We start from the raw sequence: 18,740 nt of genomic DNA, 5'->3' as shown, positions 1-18,740 counted from the left end.
TAAGAAGATGGTTAATTATCCAATAATGATAGTTTAAAAGACAGTAACTTTTTCATATATGTAACCAACGATAATCAGTTTTTCTACTCATTCCTAAGCAAGATGTGATATTTTAGTTTCTTTATGTATAATATTTTAAAAATATTATTGAAAACTTTCTTTTTAACTGTAATTAAATGTACTAATTTCTTGAAGCAGTCAGTGACTTGATCCTAGAAATTTAAAGCAGTCCAACAGATTTGGGGAAATAACAAGAACAGCACAGGGAAGTAGAAGGGCTCACAATTGTTAGTGAGTTTTAGAATCCCATAGGATTACGGGATGAAACAATTCCACACTTATAAGCCCCTCCCTTTTGGCTGGATACAATTCCATGAGAGATAAGTTGTCACATTTTCATGTTTTAATAAATTCCTGTTTTTCACTATCTCTCATCAAAATGCATGTGTTGTCACCAAAATACAATAAAGAGGATTTATGTTTATATACAGAAAGCTTGTGTTTGAATCCTCATTGAATCATCTCTTTGTCGTGTGATCTTGAACAAATCATTTAGTTTTTCTGAGTGAGACTCTGGTTTTTTTATTGTGGAAGAAAATACTTTAGCAATTTTTGATTCTTGAGATTAAATAGCCCTCATTCTTATGGTTAAAAAAAGAAAAGAAAAAAAATGGAGCAACATTAATTTGTTTCACCCAGTAGGGAGTTCGTGCATGCTTGTGGAAACGTTCTGTTCATTACCAAGTGCTTTGGAGTCATTAGTTCTTCTCGTATTCCTTTCCCTTTCCTTTTCCTCCCTCATGACCTCCCCCACATTGCTTCCTTCCCTTCCTTCTTTCCTTCATTTTCTGTCCTAGAGCTAGTCATAGTGGGGGTGATACATACAAAAAAACCCCAAAAAACAAAAAAAATCAAAGCTTAAATAACTGTACTTTAAACTTAAAAGTTAAGGAAGTTTTTTAAAAAATTAACTCATTTTTTCAAATTGTATGCAGATATTTAGGTTTGTTAAAGCACAAGGTCATTGAATAACTTCTGTGATGTCCTTGGTATAGGCTGGAATCAGTGTTATTTCCTCCCAACCTTTCATCCCAAGCTTGGATAAAAGCCATAAAACATGATTTTGTAGGGAGTAACTCATTAGCATAGTAGTTTGATAGGGTATAAATATAATGATTGGATTATTTTAAATCTCTGATCTATATTTGGAAAGTAGAGTTGCTTCCTATTCGTGGTCTAGATAATTTTCTAGGGGATGAAGCATGAATAGGAAAGGCAGTAGGCTGGCAGAAATCCATAGTTAGGGTTTTTCTGGTGTTCAATGCAAAGTCAATGGTTCATTAAGTCACGCAGAGTAAAAATTTGATCATGGATGAGGTCTGCAACTTTGCCTGTATTACTGGGCTCTCACTGAATGACTCAGCCAACTCACTGTATTAACTTTGCTTTCTGCAGACAGGTGCATGTTTCAGACTGGGTTGACAGAGGATTTAGGTGGTAATGCTGTCATTTACTTTCTCAGTCCCATTTACCCATTTCAGAAAACACACATTTGCCTCAGAACCAAGATTTAATTTAATTTTGTCATGGACACTTTAGATGGTCAGGGGTCTTAACGGGTGCCTTTATTCATTGATTCATTAAATAATTCACTCAATTCATTTCCACAAATACTCATTGAGTATCTTGTGTGTGTTAAGGGCTGTGCTGGGCACTGGAGGTAAGGAGATGAAAAAGAACAGCATGAGCCATGACATCATTGGAGTCCTCCCAGCTCCTCAGTGCACAGCGAGGTAAACTGAGGCCCAGTACAGGTACCTGACTTCCTGAAGGTTCACAGTTAGTTAATGGCCAAGCAAGGACTAGGATCTCAGGCTCTAAACCACTACCCTGGGACACTTACCATAACTATGATGCCTTTTAATTATTCCTGTAAATTCACATAAATGTGGTATAGTATGATTAAGCATCATATATTTATACCAGCAGTTAAATATATAATATATTTAAAAAACACATACCAGAGAGAACTCAGCAGTGAACATAACAGCAAAAAAAACAAAAAACCAAAAAACAAAAAACTCACAATAAAAACCCTTTTGCTGCTTTAAAGGAAGAATATTTTTATTTACATTTGGATCATTTTCTCAGTATCTTTATTCTGTGAATTTGTCCATGAATAATGTTCTCTGTCTTTTCTCTGACATGTATTTTGTGCCACATTTCTGTGTCAGAAACAGGTAAGAGAGGAGAAAAGCAGATGACAGTTTTACTCGAATTGGGATTATGTTATATTTGTTGTTCTCTAGCAAAAACTAAATACATATTCATAGCATCCTGCCAACAGAGGAGAAAATCCATCTCTGCCTCTAGGCTGCCTTCAACTAGGTCACTCTGGGCAGTTAGGGTTATACATTGGTTATTAGATGTCTATTGGGAGAAATCCAGTTCTGAAGGTTGGGCTGGCAAACAGTTTAGCTGCAGCTTATGTATATTTATTGTGCTTGCACTTACTCTCTTGCCATTCCCCTGTGTGAATCATTGTATGGGTTCATGTTGACAGTATTGGATGAGGCACAATGTTTCAACCTCTTTTCTCTAGTAATTATATAAACATGTACACTGTACATGGTGACCTGGGAATGCTGATCAGAACATCTGTTATGATAAATGGAACAGTGAATGAGAGTTGATTTTTGAATTGTAAAGTACTAAAAGTCACTCTTCTGATCTGTGGCTATATGCAAATGTGAATGTTTGAAAATGTAGCTGAAGCCTGTCATTCTTTAACTTGCCAGAAGTAAAAAGAGTGTTCGCTTTTTATTGTCCTCACAAGGTTGCTGCCCAGCTAGGGAGTCATTCGTCTTTCTTGGAATCAGTGAAATTAACCTTTATCCCAATTTATATAGCAATTTAAGCATTCTAAAGCCTGCAGGAAAGTGCCAGCTTAGTGTAACCAATAATGTCAGGCTAACCTCAGGACATCTTGGCAAAGGTTATTCAGTATGCATTCAGCATCTCTCCCATATGTGCTTGGCAGATTTTGGGCTAAGGAGCTAAGAGCAGTGGGATAAATGCTGATGACATGACCATTACTGTCACAGTTTCTCTTCCAAGTGAATGATTAGTCAAAGAAGATGTTAGACTCAGGGGCAGATTATAAAGTCAACATATATAAGATCTGTGGGGGCAACTTTCCTCGCAGGTACCCCGACTGCCACGGATGAGAGTAATCATGACTGAGACATGATGTGATCTGCTTGGAAAGGAGAAGTGGCCATTTTCCCAGAGGAAAAAGGCTGTGAGCAGTAGCCAGTTTCTCAGGGGAAAAAGGTGTTGAGCTCCCTCCTTCAGGGGCTTTTATTGGGTTGTAATACTAAAAATATAACAGGGATACAGGGTGGCAAGGATCAAACAGTAGGTAACATTTCAAAGAAATCGGAGGGCTTAGTATGAGTCAGAGTCTGTCAGGAACAGAGTTTTAGGGTTTCCTGCTTGAACCCTTAATATATGAATGAAAGCACTCTTAGCAGAGCAGATTTCACAGGTTTATCAGGAAGTCTTTGTGATGCCAGATTGTTCTCCAGGACACGCTCTAGCAAGGCAAGGAGCTTCACCTCTCCCCAACAGGTATTCAGGCTTAAGGGGATTAGAGCCAGGAAGCGCTTCTCCCAGAGAACATGGGGACTTGGGCTTTGTCAAAGCCAGGGGGTGAGAGTCCATTGCTCCCTCTTTGTTGCAGCCCCCAAGTCCTTCTATGAAGGCCTCCCAAGTGATCGAGTCTGGCTAGGTTCCCCCCCGCTGTGAGGGGTCTTACCCATCATTGACTTCCAACCACGCTTTGGGGGCAGGGAGAGGAAACTGAGGCAGTGTTTGCTACCAGAGACAAGCTTTGTCTCCAGTGGCTGGCACTCCAAAGGTCGTCCCTTGCCCTTAGCCTAGAACCAGGCAGAGCGGTCTACAACAAAGATCCTCTGGCCATTCTTCTGGTTCCTTGCAAACCCTCTCCACTGCATCAGGATAGCCAGTCCTAAGGATATTATCACCCTACCCATGATTGGTTTGGCTGCAAGTAGAAGACATTTCAAGTGTTTTACTTGTTTTCATGTATTTGTTTTACATGAATTTTAAAATGTCTTTTAATTTATTCTTTCCATTCAACTCACATGTGGGTTCTAAGTTAAACAGCAAATTTAGTGTTGAGTTGTTTAGCATATATGAAGTTTGGGGAAAAATTCTATCCAGGTTACTCATGTACTAAAAAATATTGGAAAGGGCTATTCTGGGAGAGGTAGGGGATACAGAAGTGGCCTTGCCTTTGCCTGATCCAAATCACCTCTCCAGAATCCAGGCATTTTTAGTTCAAGTTTCAAGGTCACTGTGAAGTGAAAGTGGTTCATTCCTATAGTGATGGGCTAAATTTGCTGAATTTATATTTAGATATTTCTTTATGATTGGAAATATTCTCCTCTTGGGTTCTGTCAAATACTAAGTATCTAAGTGCTATAATATTCAGTCCCAAATTGTTTCATCATCAAAAATTGTTTTAATTCTACAAAGTACTTCAGATATATAAAAATTATTTTAAGCCCAGAGAATATTAATGATCTATAATGTTATTATTCATAGATATATTCCATTAATATTTTGGTGTGTATATACTTTGAGGCATATTTCTGTATGCACATGATCAAATATTTATAGGTAAATTTATAAACGTAACTTAAATGAAACAGCTAAGTTTTATTGAGTTACACCTGTTGTTCTAAGCATTTTAGTTTATTCTCTCATTTAACTTTCACAACAAACTTGTGAAATTGGTACTTGATCATTTGATAACATAGCAGTTTTTTTCCCAATAGGACACTGAAATATATAGAAACCATGTACTTTGTCTAAGACAACTCAATGTAAAGGCAAAACTGCACTATGAACTCTGGGAGGTTGACTTCAGATTCCTTATTTTTAATCCATATACAATAGCACCCCTGAAAAAACATGCTGACTGCTATTTTTAGTCCTCACCCAAGAATATGTTTATTGATTTTAGAGAGAGGAATGGAGAGAAACATCAGTGAGAAACATTGGTAGATTGCCTCTCATACGTCCCAACTGGGGATCCTACCCTCAACACTTTGGTGTATGGGATGATGCTCCAACAAACTAAGCCACCAGGCCAGAGCATGAATGCTATTTTTGACCTACTATTGCTTTAGGAATATATCCTGAATATTTATCCTTCTTAAGAAATGTGTATCTACCCAAGCACTGGTGGTTTATAGTACTGTATAGAATCAACTCCTAGGTGATGTACATTTACATTATTCCTAGTTTATTTCACCATTAAAAACAATACTGCTATGAACATCTTTGAACATATATATTGTAATTTCTGATATAATATGTCTAATGCTTCAATATCCGTGCAGTTTGGCTAATTTACTAATAAAATTTATTCTGCAGAATTACTTGTTCAAAGATTATTTCTTGATTCTGCAGGTCAATAAAATTACATGAGTGCAAAGAATATTCATTGAGTACATACTGTGTGTCAGACACTCAGATAAGAGCTAGAGATTCATCACTGAGCAAACACACAATAGTTTATAGGCTAGTTATTGTCACTAACTGATGAATTTTAGAAGTATTTTTTTTAAAGTTTTGTTTCATTTTAGATTCAGAATTCACTTTTCATTCATTTAGGAGTTGTACCAGTTTTAATGAGATGTTTAAAGAACATTTAAAATACAAATTTTGTGTGTGTATGTGTGTTTCTACTCATATTCCATCCTGAACACACAAAGCTCCATAGTCTACAGCTAGGTCTTTTCATTTGACTATAAGAAATAGATATTCTGCCCTGGCTGGTGTAGCTGAGTGGATTGAGCGTGGGCCTGGAAACCAAACAACCGCAGTTCGATTCCCAGTCAGGCCACATGCCTGGGTTGCAGGCCAGTTCCCAGCAGGGGACACATGAGAGGCAACCATACATTGGTATTTCTCTCCCTGTCTCCTTCCCTTCCCCTCTAAAGATAAAAAAGAAAAGAAATAGATATTCTTTCAGGCTGTGCACACATGCAGTCAGTGTAAGTAAGTATTTTGGTCAGTGCCTTTCTGCTTTATTTGGTGGTGTCAGGTCACTGTATTGTTCTCCCCTATTTGTCTCTGGGTTAACGTGCAATTGTTTAACTGCTCCTCAGATGCTGCTTTTTATCGGTCTTTATGGGTATATATTAGTTTTGCATGCATAGTCACATTTATCTACATTATTTATATTAGATCTCTGCTGGCTTAGTTACAGTATATACAATTGAAATTCTCTTTGGGTTCCTCTTGATTGGGACTCTCTGTGTTTCCTGCATTCGTGTGACTTTTTCTCTCATCAAATTAGGGAAGTGTTCCATCATTGCTTTTTCAAATAGATTTTCTATCCCTTGCTCTTCTTCTTCTCCTTCTGGTATCCCTATTATTTGGATATTATTATGTTTCATATTGTCTTGCATTTCTCTTAATCCCTCTTCATTCTTTCTGAGCCTTTTTCTGGGTGTTTTTTCTACTTTGTCCTCCAACTCACTGATCTGATCTTCTGCTTCATCGATTCTGCTTATGATTCCTTTTACGGTGTTCGTAAGTTCAGAATTTGTATTCTTCATTTTCTCTTGGCCCTTGCTGATAGTTTCTGTTTCCTTTTTCATGTTGATATAGTTTGCAGTGGGTTCATTGTAGTCCCCCTGTAGTTTCTCGTAGCTCGTTGTGAGCTCTTTGAACTTCCTGATAACCACTGCTTTGAATTCAATATATGATAGCTGACTTGCCTCTATTTCATCTAGCATTCTTTCTGAGGCTTTCTCCTTTCCTTTCATTTGGGGATTGTTTCTTTGTCTTCCCATTGTTTGTGAGACTCTTCTTGTTAGCTTCAGCTTCTTAAATTGACTTGTTCTGGCTCCCTGGGTTTATGGTGTGAACTTCTATGGTATAATACCCGTGAGATTCAGTGGTATAATCTCCTTGATCTCCCAAGCTCACTGGCAAAAATCATAAAGGAAAAAATAAACAAATGGGATCTCATCAAAATAAAAAGCTTCTGCACGGCTAAATAAAACAGTGTTGAAATAAAAAGAGAACCAACTGTATGGGAAAACATATTTGCCAATGGTACCTCATACAAGTGTTTAATCTCCAAAATATACAAAGAACTTACACGACTCCACTCTAAGAAGAAAAGCAACCCAATTAAAAAGTGGGCAGAGGACTTGAACAAACATTTCTCCAAGGAGGACACACAGAGGATCCAGAGACACATAAAAGGATGCTCAATATTGCTAGCTATTAGGGAGATGCAAATTAAAATCACAGTGAGATACCACTTTACACTGGTCAGAATGGCCATCATAAACAAAGCCATAAACAACAAGTGTTGGAAAGGTTGTGGAGAAAAGGGGACCCCAGTTCACTGTTGGTGGGATTGCAGACTGGTACAACCACTATAGAAAACAGTATGGAATTTTCTAAGAAAATTAAAAATGAACATGCCTTTTGACCCAGCAATTCCACTGCTAGGATTATATCCTTATATCCTAACCCTGAAACATCAATCCAAAAGAACCTGTGCACCCCGATGTTCATAGCAGCATGATTTACAATAGCCAAGAGTTGGAAGCAACCTAAGTACACATCAGTAAATGAATGTATCAAAAAACTATGGTACATTTACACAATGGAATTCTATGCAGCAGAAAGAACAGCAGTAAGAAAGCAGGAGCTCCCGCCCTTTGCAACAGCATGGGTGGAATTGAAAAGCATTATGCTAAGTGAAATAAGCCAGGCGGGGAAAGACAATTACCATGTAATCTCACCTTTAACAGGAACCTAAACAACAAAACAAAGACACTGAAATAGAGAACAGGGGGACAATGACCAGAGGGGAGAGAGGAGGGAATTTCAGGGGAAAAGGAGAAGGGTTTATAGGAACTAATATAAAGGACACAGGGACAAAAACTAAGGGGGGGTGGAAATGGGAGGGAGGTAGGGAGCACTAAGGGGGTTGGCTGGGATGGAAGTAAAAGTCAGAAAACTTTACTTGAACAACAATTAAATAAATAAATTTTAAAAATTCTCACAATGCTATTTTGAGTTAGATGTTTGGAAAAAAGAAAGTTACTAGCTTTAATATTGAACTTACATATTACATTTTCTTTGATAAACAACATACTGTAGTATTTCCTTTCTACAACTGATTTGGATTCTATCAGCTTTTAAATTCTGAGGAAATAATAACCATTATGGAATGCTAATACTAGTTCTGAAGAATAAGAACTTTTATGTAAAGTCTAATTGGCCTTAGAGACACAGTCTTCTACTCCACAAACCATCCTAATGAGAATAATAACTCATGCCACCTTGAAATTTGCTGAGGGCTTTAGCAGGTACTTGAGGCCTTTTGGATTGCTGTGAAGGAAAATGCAGAGCAAGGGACACAATCATGCCCTGGCTGGTGTAGCTCAGTGGATTGAGCATGGGCCTGCGAACAAGAGGATCGCGGTTTGATTCCCAGTCAGGGCACATGCCTGGGTTGCAGGCCAGTTCCCTACAGGCCAACTCCCAGCAGGGGACACACAAAAGGCAACCATACATTGATGTTTCTCTCTCTCTCTCCTTCCCCTTTAAAGGTAAATATATAAATAAAATCTTTTAAAAAAGTAAAAATAAAATAAAATCTTTAAAAAATTTTTTTTAAAAAGGGACACAATCATGATGTTCTTAGTTGCCTGGGAAAAAGAAAGTAAATTAGACCATTTGATTAATTTCTGCAACATTTGTTTTATATTTTGTTGATATAAAATATGATTTTGATTTTCTTCAATTTCTTTTGTAGTAATACTTACAACACTCTCATATCTCCTCCCCATATTTGTAGTTTATTCTTTGAAAGTTTATTAAATGCACTGTGTGCTGGGCACTGAGTTACAGTCAGAGATGAGTAAGTTATGTCTCCTGTCCTCAAGGAGTTTTCAGAGGACCCACAAGTGATAATAGGTTACACTACTTTACACTGTTAGGAGTTTTAGGAGTTTACACTTTTGATCTTCACAAAGCACGTGAATACTAAACTTTTTAGCAATCTCAAAATATGTTACAAAGGGAAGGATTTTAAGAAATTGTGCCCAAGAAGTGAGTAGTAAATAGTTCCTTTCTTTATTTCCATTTGTCTACTCATTTAAAACTAATAAATATACAAAAATACAAATACAATAAACATAAAATGGCTCCTATGTAATAGTTAATAGTCCAACTAATATCATAAGAAGACTTTTTTAAAGTAACTGCAAAATAAATGTGTAAAGGGGAATAAAATAACTTTCCTAGAGTAAATGTAAATTATTTTATGTGCAATATCAAATTTCACACTTAGGTTACTTTATGAATTATACTATTACTGTCAAATTGATTTCTGAGTTTTTAAAATACGAATTTTCTAGGCATCCTTTTTTATTACTCTTTATGAATTTAAACTCAAGGAAGTTTACTTTAATACCTCTAGTTTAACCTCATCACATGTAAATGCTCTTTGGAAACTCATCTATTTATTTGCATTTTTTATTGATTGAACTCTAATATTTTGATACATGGTTTCTCAAATCAATGTTTTTTTCAAATGAAAGTTAGAATATGAAGGAGTGTACCATATTTGTAACAGATCAGCATTTAACCAGACCTTATATTCTAACAGAATCAATGATGTTCCCCAATTTATTAAGCAATCTAAGAATCAAGAGTTTGCTGAACCTCCAGTCTTCCAGATCATTTTACCCAGTTCCATCATTTTGCAGAAGAGAAAATGGAGGTCTGGATAGTGAAGGGCCTTGCTCATTCAATCATTTTTTCACTTTCTTTTTATTTAGCTTACCTATTTTTAAGAAAATCAATATAATTAGAATGTGGGCTTTTGACCTTCAAATAGTTGGGTGTTATTTATAGTACTGTTTATATGGCGGTTATTCATGTGGCTGCCTTCTGTGTTATCTCAGTTTGATCTGCTCTATTTATATCTCAATATTATTCAAGCATCTGCCTTCCCACTCAGTATGCATTTCTTCTGGGTCTTAAATTGCTAACATTTAAGTAGCCATTTCCCAATTTTCTTCACAGTATGTAATGTATCTACTTTAAAATTAATATTATTTGAATGTGTTACTCTGTGTTCGCTGTGATTTTAAGGGTCCATTTGTAGGAAGAAAAATCCACACCTATTTTCCATTCACTAGCGAGAAATATGTTGGGAACAGTAGGAGGTCTGTAAATTTAAAAGCTTGTTTATTTTCAAAGAAAGCACATTTACATGCCTGAGCACAACCAATCTCTGTGCATTGGGCGACCTATGACTTTATTTCCTGCAACTCGATTTCAGTTTATTTACTGCCTTCTAACTCATTTTCTCTATTCTGGACTGTGATCAGCAGCTTTGTTTCTCCAAATGCTCAGTACAAGTTTCAGTTGAATTGAATATGGTATAGGTGGAGGAGGAGGTATACAAGAGTTGCTTTCAGGCCTTCTATAGATGAATGACTGGAAACAGTGCTAAAATTTTGAGAAATTCCAGGACATTCCACTGACAAAATTTTCACTGGTCCCATGTTTATACAGTTTTTAGTTTACTTGAAACGTTGACAAAGGTGTGAATTTGTGTGGTTGGAGGAACGTAACTTTGTAAGATTATAATGAAGAACATTATGACTTACAGAATATGGCCAAAAATACTGGAAGCGGCCCTTTCTTTAAATTAGACATGTGTTGCTTCGTGTCCAAAGGGAATCAAAAGCAAATGGCAAGAGATGTAGGTATCTCCTAGTGTGAAGTAGAGATGAGTTGCTGCTCTCCTCCTTGTGTGAGTTCCACACAATTCCCTTTTGGGGGGAGATGTGACCTGCTTATTTATTTTCCCATGGTGTGTCAGTCATTTAGGTGACATGTGCTTGTGTTTTTCCATTTCATACACAGGTAACTAGGAGAGCATCCATCAAGCTCACAAAAAGTCAGTTTTAGAATGTTGTAGACATACTTCATCTGGATGTAAAACTCTAGGAATTTACTGTAAGAGATTGAAAGTATTTACCACTCAGAGAAAGAGAACCTGTGTGAAAACAATCAGAAGTTGAAACTAAAGAGAAATAGTATTACCCAGTAGGAAACAGTATAGCATAGTGATTAAAAGATGGTATGGATTGAGATTTCCTGTTTCCTGATCAAGAATCCATCCACTTACTAACTGTGAAACTGACCTTAGGCAGTATTTTCAGGATGTTGGGCTTGCTCCAAGGTCTTACTAAAGCAGAACACAATAGACCCAATAAGGCAAGTTATTTGGCTTAAGAATTAAACTACCTTTTGAGATTCTGGAACATAAAGGAAGACAGCAGTTTTTAGACTCAACATCATGAACACTTTAAATATCAACGTTATATTTAAAATTCAAATGTAAATTATTATAACAATAGGAAATATATTGAAGATAGAAAATGTGATCCAACTATATTTTGGTGACTTTCTATCAATGTTTGTAAAATATCACAACACCTGATATAAAGTAGTCTCTCAATAAATGTTGAGTGTTGGAAGCTTTCCTCCTTCAGAGTGAGCTTGGGTTTAAACATATTTCACACTTATCAGACGTTCTTAAGTTTTAGATTGCAGAAGTATGTATTAGAGTGTTTGAAAGTGATACAGGACTTAAGAAATGTAAAGCAGAGATGCAATTTAGCCATGTGAGGGTTGGAGCCAGTAAGGGATGTCTTTCCAAAGAAGGTTACTGTGCCAGAAGCTGACAATGCATTAGAAAGAGAAAAAGTTGCAAATGCATGTGTTAAATGTGTGTCTCTGTGTATGTGTCTGTATGTGTCTATGTATGTGTATGTATATGTGTAAATAGGGCCCTAGGTTCCTGGGCAAAGGAACATCATTTGGAGGGAATGGAGGCATTGAACTCTGGTTCACTCAGAGAAAGGTGGGTGGTATAGCACAGCTGCAGCACTCGGGCGTGCAGGTGGTAAGGAAGGTGCCTGAAAGAGGAGGGAGAAGGTAGACTGTGCTGACTCAATAGGACTATATTATGTAAATAGCATTAAGCTTAAAAATGAGTCAGTTTTTGAACAAATTTAAGAAATTAAATGACAAGATCGAAATTGCATTTTAGAAAGATTACTCTGATTTCATTGTGGAGAAACCACCGAAGAAAGCCAGAATGATGTCAGAACTCTGTGAAAAGCCTGTTGGAGATACATTATCGCCGTATGAAAGGCATAGCGTGCTTGGACTTGGTTAAGCATGTGAAAAGTTTACAGTAATGTTCCTGTAGAAATAATGGAGCCCGATGAAATGTTAGCTATAATAATGAAGATCATTAGCTAGTTTAACAAGAGAAAGAGCATCCACTGGGGATATCTGTTTTATTGTTTGATACAACAAAGTTAAGGTGTGACCGGCTCTTCCTGACTTAAAATAAACAAAACAACCAACAAAAATAAAGCCGTGATAATAATTATCTTAGATGATCTTTTTAATTTCAAAAACCCAAAGGGAAGTAAAAGAAAACAGTGAAATTTTGCTTCTCGTTTATAGAGAATATGGAATTTGATAATAACAGGAAATGGTGACTAGTTATTTGAAAAAGTGAAATTGGGTGAATCTTGGTTCAAGTCTCAAGGAAGCACATAATTATAGAGGGCCAAAATGGTGCTTTAGGATTGTATATTTCTTCTCTGTTTTTTATCTCTTGGGGTGTATTTTACTCACCAAACAAGATTTGTGAACTTTTGGGGGTACAAATTTTCTTCACATACTACATGCTTATGACATGTTACATACAGTTATAACACTTTATGATAAAAATAGTCAATTTAGAAGTATTCACATTTTATAGGATATACATAGCACAATGTGAATATTACTTTTCAAGCTAAAGGGAAAGACCCTGTTTAAAATCACGTGAACAATTAGCCTTTTGTAGGTTTTGAACAAGTAGAAAAAATGTTTTGTCTTTCAGTTTTTATTAGCAATTTTTAAATCCAAATATATACTTTTACATAAAAAATAGCTGATTTCTCCTTCAAAAAATCAGATTTATCCCAAATTTGTTGACTTATTTTCTATTGCACAAAGAAAATAGGTAAAATATGTATTCTGTCAATTCCTGACACTCTTCACATCAGCAGATTACAGCCAACTTTCCCTTGTTTAAGGGAGCCAGGTGCCCTCTTCCCCAAGGTTTAGCATCTTTCTCGTGATCCTGAACCACCTGGCTTCATCAGTTATTCCCCTTTTTTTTCCTACCCTTTACCTTGCTCTTTCTACTACCTCTTTCTCTTGGTGCATAAATATATTGGCTTTTTTGTCATCAAAGAAACATGCATAAACAGCCCAATATTTGATTAGTATTAAATATTTAAATATTTAATGTTTAATGGTTAGCATCCTCCAGCTGCCAACCTTTTTTCTGCTACTCCTTAATATACTAGCTTCACTGTAAGACATACCCTTATTTAGCCCTGGATGGTATGGCTCATTTGGTTGGAGCATCAGCCCATAAACCAAAGGGTCATGGGCTCCATTCAAGGTCAGGGCACCTGCCTAGGTTGCAAGTTTGGTTCCTATGTCAGGGCATGTGTGAGAGGCAACAGATCCATGTTTCTCTCGCGATGTTTCTCTCTTACAGTGTGTTTCTCCCTCACTCTCTCTTCTCCCTTTCCCTCTCTCTAAAGTTAATAAGCATGTCCTTGAATAAGAATAAAATAACTAAATTATTAAGAATAAATAAAACATCTAGTTGTTTGAATATTATAAGATTGACACAATGTCATTGTTAATTATTAAAAATATACAAATAAGCAAAAATGAAAAAATACAATTAATCAAAATAAACTGCACAGTATTTTGTTATGCATAAGTGTGTATGTACTTGTCAAGCATTTTGTCATAAAATACCTTCTATAGAATAATTTTTAAATCACTAGGTGCATTATGTTGTGTTATGAGTACCCTACTGTGGATATTTAGAGCCTTTCTAATCATGTTGTTCTCATAAACAAAGTGCAGATCTTTGCAGAAAAATCACTAACATTTTCCTTAAGATTAGGTCCCATAAGTAGATTTAGTGGATGAAACTGTATGGTTGCTTAAAGACTTGATAGATTTTCATAAAGGTTTTTAAGAACATTTGCATCAATTTATTTTTCTCTTTAATTGTGCTTTTTCTCACATCTGAATAAATTTGATTAGTAGAAATTCTCATTTTTTAATTTTTTTCCTATTTTTGAACTTTTTCATATGTTCATTATTTGCATGTATTATTTATAAATTACTTACATTCTTTGTCAGCTTTTCCATTAAGGTGATCATATTTTTATTTGTAAATATTATTTATATATTGAAGATACCAACCCTTTTCTTTTTTAATGTTTATATTTTCTTAATATGATTTCATCTATTTTCTCATCTTTCTCCTTTTATTCATGACTAAGTGTTTGGTTATGGATTTTTTCAAATAATAAAGTGAAATGTAGTGATATTACCCTTATTTTTTCTGCTGTATTACCAAACTTATAAAAGCGTTGGCACTTCTATGTAATTGTATTCTAACATAAATTTTGTTAAAAGATGATTTATATATGCTATAGTACACAAACTGTAGCATAAAACTTTAATGATATATTTCCAGGCCCCGACATTGAAAAGCATAACCTGACCTGCACCACAGAATTGATCATATACGTTCCCCGAGACCACTCATTCTCACACTGGTTCATTATTCTCCATTAGAGAATGGGTGGGCAGAGCAGGGTATTTTGTTGTGTTTTTTAACAAAAATTTTTATATCACTTTATATTTATGAAATTTTGATTATATTCTATTTCACTATTTTTTAATGTTAATCCTAGACTTTAATGCATTCTTGAATTATTGCAGTCCAAAATGATTGTCTTTACCTTGTTTCATTACTGCTGGAACATAAACATCCTTTAATTCAATGTATTCATTTCTTGGCTTTTGCATTATTGTTATTATGCACGTAAATTCTACATACACTATAAATGTCATAAATTTTTACTGTTCTTGTTCTTTGGCCAAAATTCACTGATATTCATGTACATATTTACCTTTTTTTAGAAATACTGTATACATTTAAGTAATGCAGTGGTTGCCTCTGGGATCATTTTCTTCTGCCTAAATAGCCCTATTATTTAGTACTTACAGTAAAAGGGTGTTGGTGATAAATTCTCAATTTTGTTACTTTCATTGTTAAAAATAATTTTTGTTTCTCATTGCATTTATTAAATCACCAGAACAATATTAAGGAGTGAATAGTATAGACATGCTATGTTTCCTGAATTTAATGGGACTTCTGTTTTACTTTACTCTTAAGTATAATATTTACTGTTAATATATTTTTACCCTAGTAAAGTATTATTCTACCCTATTATTGTTTTCTAAAAGCAATTTTATGTCAAGAATAATTAGTGAGATCTATCAAGTATCTTTATAATATTAAATATGGTGATTGTACTTATATTCATGTTTGATCAATTAATAACTCAAGATGCTATTAAAACCTTCTAAGTTATTAAAGATAGTTACAGGAACTCTTTTTTCCCTAAAGTATGAGGCACTCTCCTAAATTTTTTGGAAGTTTCTTTGTTAGAAGTTTTTAAAACCCCTCTGCCCATACTTGCCCTGTATACTCACAGCTATTGATCTCTTTTGCTAAGTTAGTGTGTTTGGGAGGTGTTATAGAAGACACTGCGCCTGGAAAGCTTGTGTCATCCGGGTATTTTTATATTTTATGTACAAAATTTTAAACTCTGGCACTGGATCAATACAATTAATTATTCATGATATTTAATTAATAGGTAGAAAATGGGTTTCCTAAGTGATTACAAAAATTTCTGTAAATACTCAAGCCAGTGATAAATATGTAAACTTAAAGTTGAATTTCAATTATTTGCTCTGAAAAGAGTAAATGATAGGAAAGTTTGAACCCACCGTCATCAAATATTGATCATTTTATATCTTCATTTTGTATTTATACCACATAGAAACTACAATCTGAACTGAGGAAAGTAGAAAATTCAGTTGTTGGGTTTTTGGTTTTTTCACCCTTACTCAAGGACATGCTCATTGATTTTAGAGAGAGGAGAAGGGAGGGAGGTAGAGAAAGAGATAAACATCAATGCAACAGAGAAAAAAAAATCAGTTGCCTCTGGTACTCACCCCAACCCGGGACTGAACCTGCAACTGAGGTTCGAGCGACGGATGACAATCAGACTGAGCCACACTGGACAGAGTGAAAATTTAGTTTTTTATTTTATTCTGCCATTGAGAAACAATTTCAGGTTTGGATTTTTATAATTGGTTTTTTATTCTCGATTAATTTAAAAAGTAATTTCCAATGGCTCTATCATTTTTGATTTATATATAAGATCTTGCATTTCACCCTACATAGTATTTTTAGGGTCATATATAACATTTTAAGAAATTCTGTGTGTTTGCGTGAATGAGATTTTAAAGAACACTACTGGTTTGTAGGAGCATATAGGCAAAGACTTCAAAACCAGGCAGACAGTTTCTAATACTGCTCTATCACTTGATAGCTGTATATGATCTTTGACCAATACATTCTGGCCTGTAGAATAATATTACTTGGGATTGTTTTGGATAGTAAGTGAAATCTTAAACACTTACTGAGTCTTCATTCTATGGCAGTCAGTGTTCTAAGTGGTTCATTATGAGATAAGATTTAATCTTTACAGTAACTCTATGTATTAGCCTCCATTATAATCTCCTTTTTAGAAAAGAAGAAACTCAGACTGAGGATTTAAGCAACCTTCCAGTGTGCCTGCCGGCCAGGGGCAGAGCCAGAATGTGAGCCCACGGTGGCTCCGCAGTTGAGTTCACGCTGCTCTTCTCCCCACGCACAGGGATTCCGATTTGGTTCTTGACACCTATTAGGCATGTAAACAGTTTCTATCCTTGTGCTTAGCATGAATCACCAAAAGATTTTTTAAATATTAAGAGTACTATTTCACAATAAATTGATTACTCTGGTCACTACACTATCAATTTAGTTGAAAATAGTAAGAGAACTATTTCAGCTAATATGGTATAAAATAACAAATTTTCTATTTCTTCCTGGATATAAATTCATCCAATCACTGTGGCATTTTTTGAGTCCTAATTCCTCATATTTGGATAAATCGTTACCATATGTAACAATTTACGTAATTCTTGCAAATTTCTTGCTAATTAGCAATTCTTAGCTAATTTATCATTGGTAGTTTGCTCATAGTATCATCAACTGACTTTCATGTGTAAAGACCTTTGATGAGGTATGAATGCAAGCTGTGGAAATAGTTTATTCAGGGAATTTAATTTGTGAATAATTCTGCTTAGAGTACATGGTGTGAAATTGAAAAGCAAGAAAGATAAATGCTTCCTTTTTATTAAGAACTAGTTTCCCAAGGACAGAGGTTGGAGGGCGTGAGGAATTGGGTGCTACCCCTTTCATTTCATTCACCAAAGTGACACCAAAGGAGAGATTGTGTCGGAGGCAAAGGTCTCAGGTCATGCATAGCTGAAGAAACAGAGGGCTGATGTCAAGAAGAAAAATGGCTGGGACAGGACTGAGGGAACTGGGCCTGAGACATAGCTAATAGACGGTGACAAATGGAAAGGTCATGTTTTTAAATTATACTCTAGATTTTATGGCCAAAATTATACATATGCTACAGTGTTTATTCAGTGATTAAAAGATTTGCACTGTTCGGGAGAGTTATTTTTCACAAATGTCAAGCAACTTCTAAAAAAAAAGACGAAAAGAAGTAGAGTTGCTACTTTGTTCTTTTCTTTCTTGCAAGATGCTGGAATTTATAAGTGAATAAGTATTTGGGGCTTCTAACACATAAGTGTCATAAAATTGTTCTAAAGAATTCTAATTTTGATTTAATGGAAAATTTTTAATATAAATTCCAGGTGCCCAATTTTATAAATATATATGAATATAGAGGATTAATTATTCTGGAACTGTGAAATTTTGAAGGATAATGTTCCATTCTTAAGGCAAGATCTATATATACCTATGTCCTAAAAGAAGCAGTTGCTAAAGATGAAATTATGTTAAAATTTAGCAGCAATACCAAGATAATTTTGCCTGTATGGATTTCTCTTAAAGGGCACATCCTAAATATTCAAGTTCATAGAAAAGATTAGCACAAGCTCCATGCACTTCAACAAGTCACACACCCCCACTTATGTAAAGACATATACACATGCAGAGAAGTATAGAAAAGTTTTGACATTTTCTCTATCTTATAAGAACAGTGTGATTTTCCTTTCTTTTTGCCAGGAGGTATTTTCGAATATGTGGAATCTGGCCCAATGGGAGCGGAGGAGCTTGCGTTCAGATTTGCTGTGAACACCATCAACAGGAACAGGACCCTGCTGCCCAACACCACCCTCACCTACGACACGCAGAAGATAAACCTGTATGACAGTTTTGAAGCATCCAAGAAAGGTAGATGAAATTTAGCATTCTCTTTTCTGGAATTTAAATTTTTAGGCATTCTTAAAACATTTCTAAATTTCAAATATAATTAAGTCATGAGGAATATTATCATGAAATGTTTCTTTTCATAATGTGTCTAAATTTATCAGGTAAATTAGGACTTGACTTTACCTTTATCAGATAAAGTGAT

General features: G+C 35.3%; 1 protein-coding gene across 1 annotated transcript in view; it reads left to right on the top strand.

Annotated features, from left to right (window-relative positions):
• Positions 1 to 18,740, top strand: part of GRIK2 (glutamate ionotropic receptor kainate type subunit 2) — a 589,700-nt gene that overhangs the window by 214,943 nt on the left and 356,017 nt on the right. The window contains exon 3 of the mRNA XM_037059704.1: positions 18,392 to 18,559. Within this exon, the coding sequence (XP_036915599.1) occupies positions 18,392 to 18,559 (168 nt within the window). The remainder of the gene's footprint in view (positions 1 to 18,391; positions 18,560 to 18,740) is intronic.

Source organism: Sturnira hondurensis, unplaced genomic scaffold, assembly GCF_014824575.4.
Source record: "Sturnira hondurensis isolate 20B ecotype Veracruz unplaced genomic scaffold, ASM1482457v3 Scaffold0011291, whole genome shotgun sequence".
Lineage (NCBI taxonomy): Eukaryota > Metazoa > Chordata > Mammalia > Chiroptera > Phyllostomidae > Sturnira > Sturnira hondurensis.
Note: the sequence above shows the minus strand (reverse complement) of the source record. Positions and strands in the feature narration are given on the sequence as shown.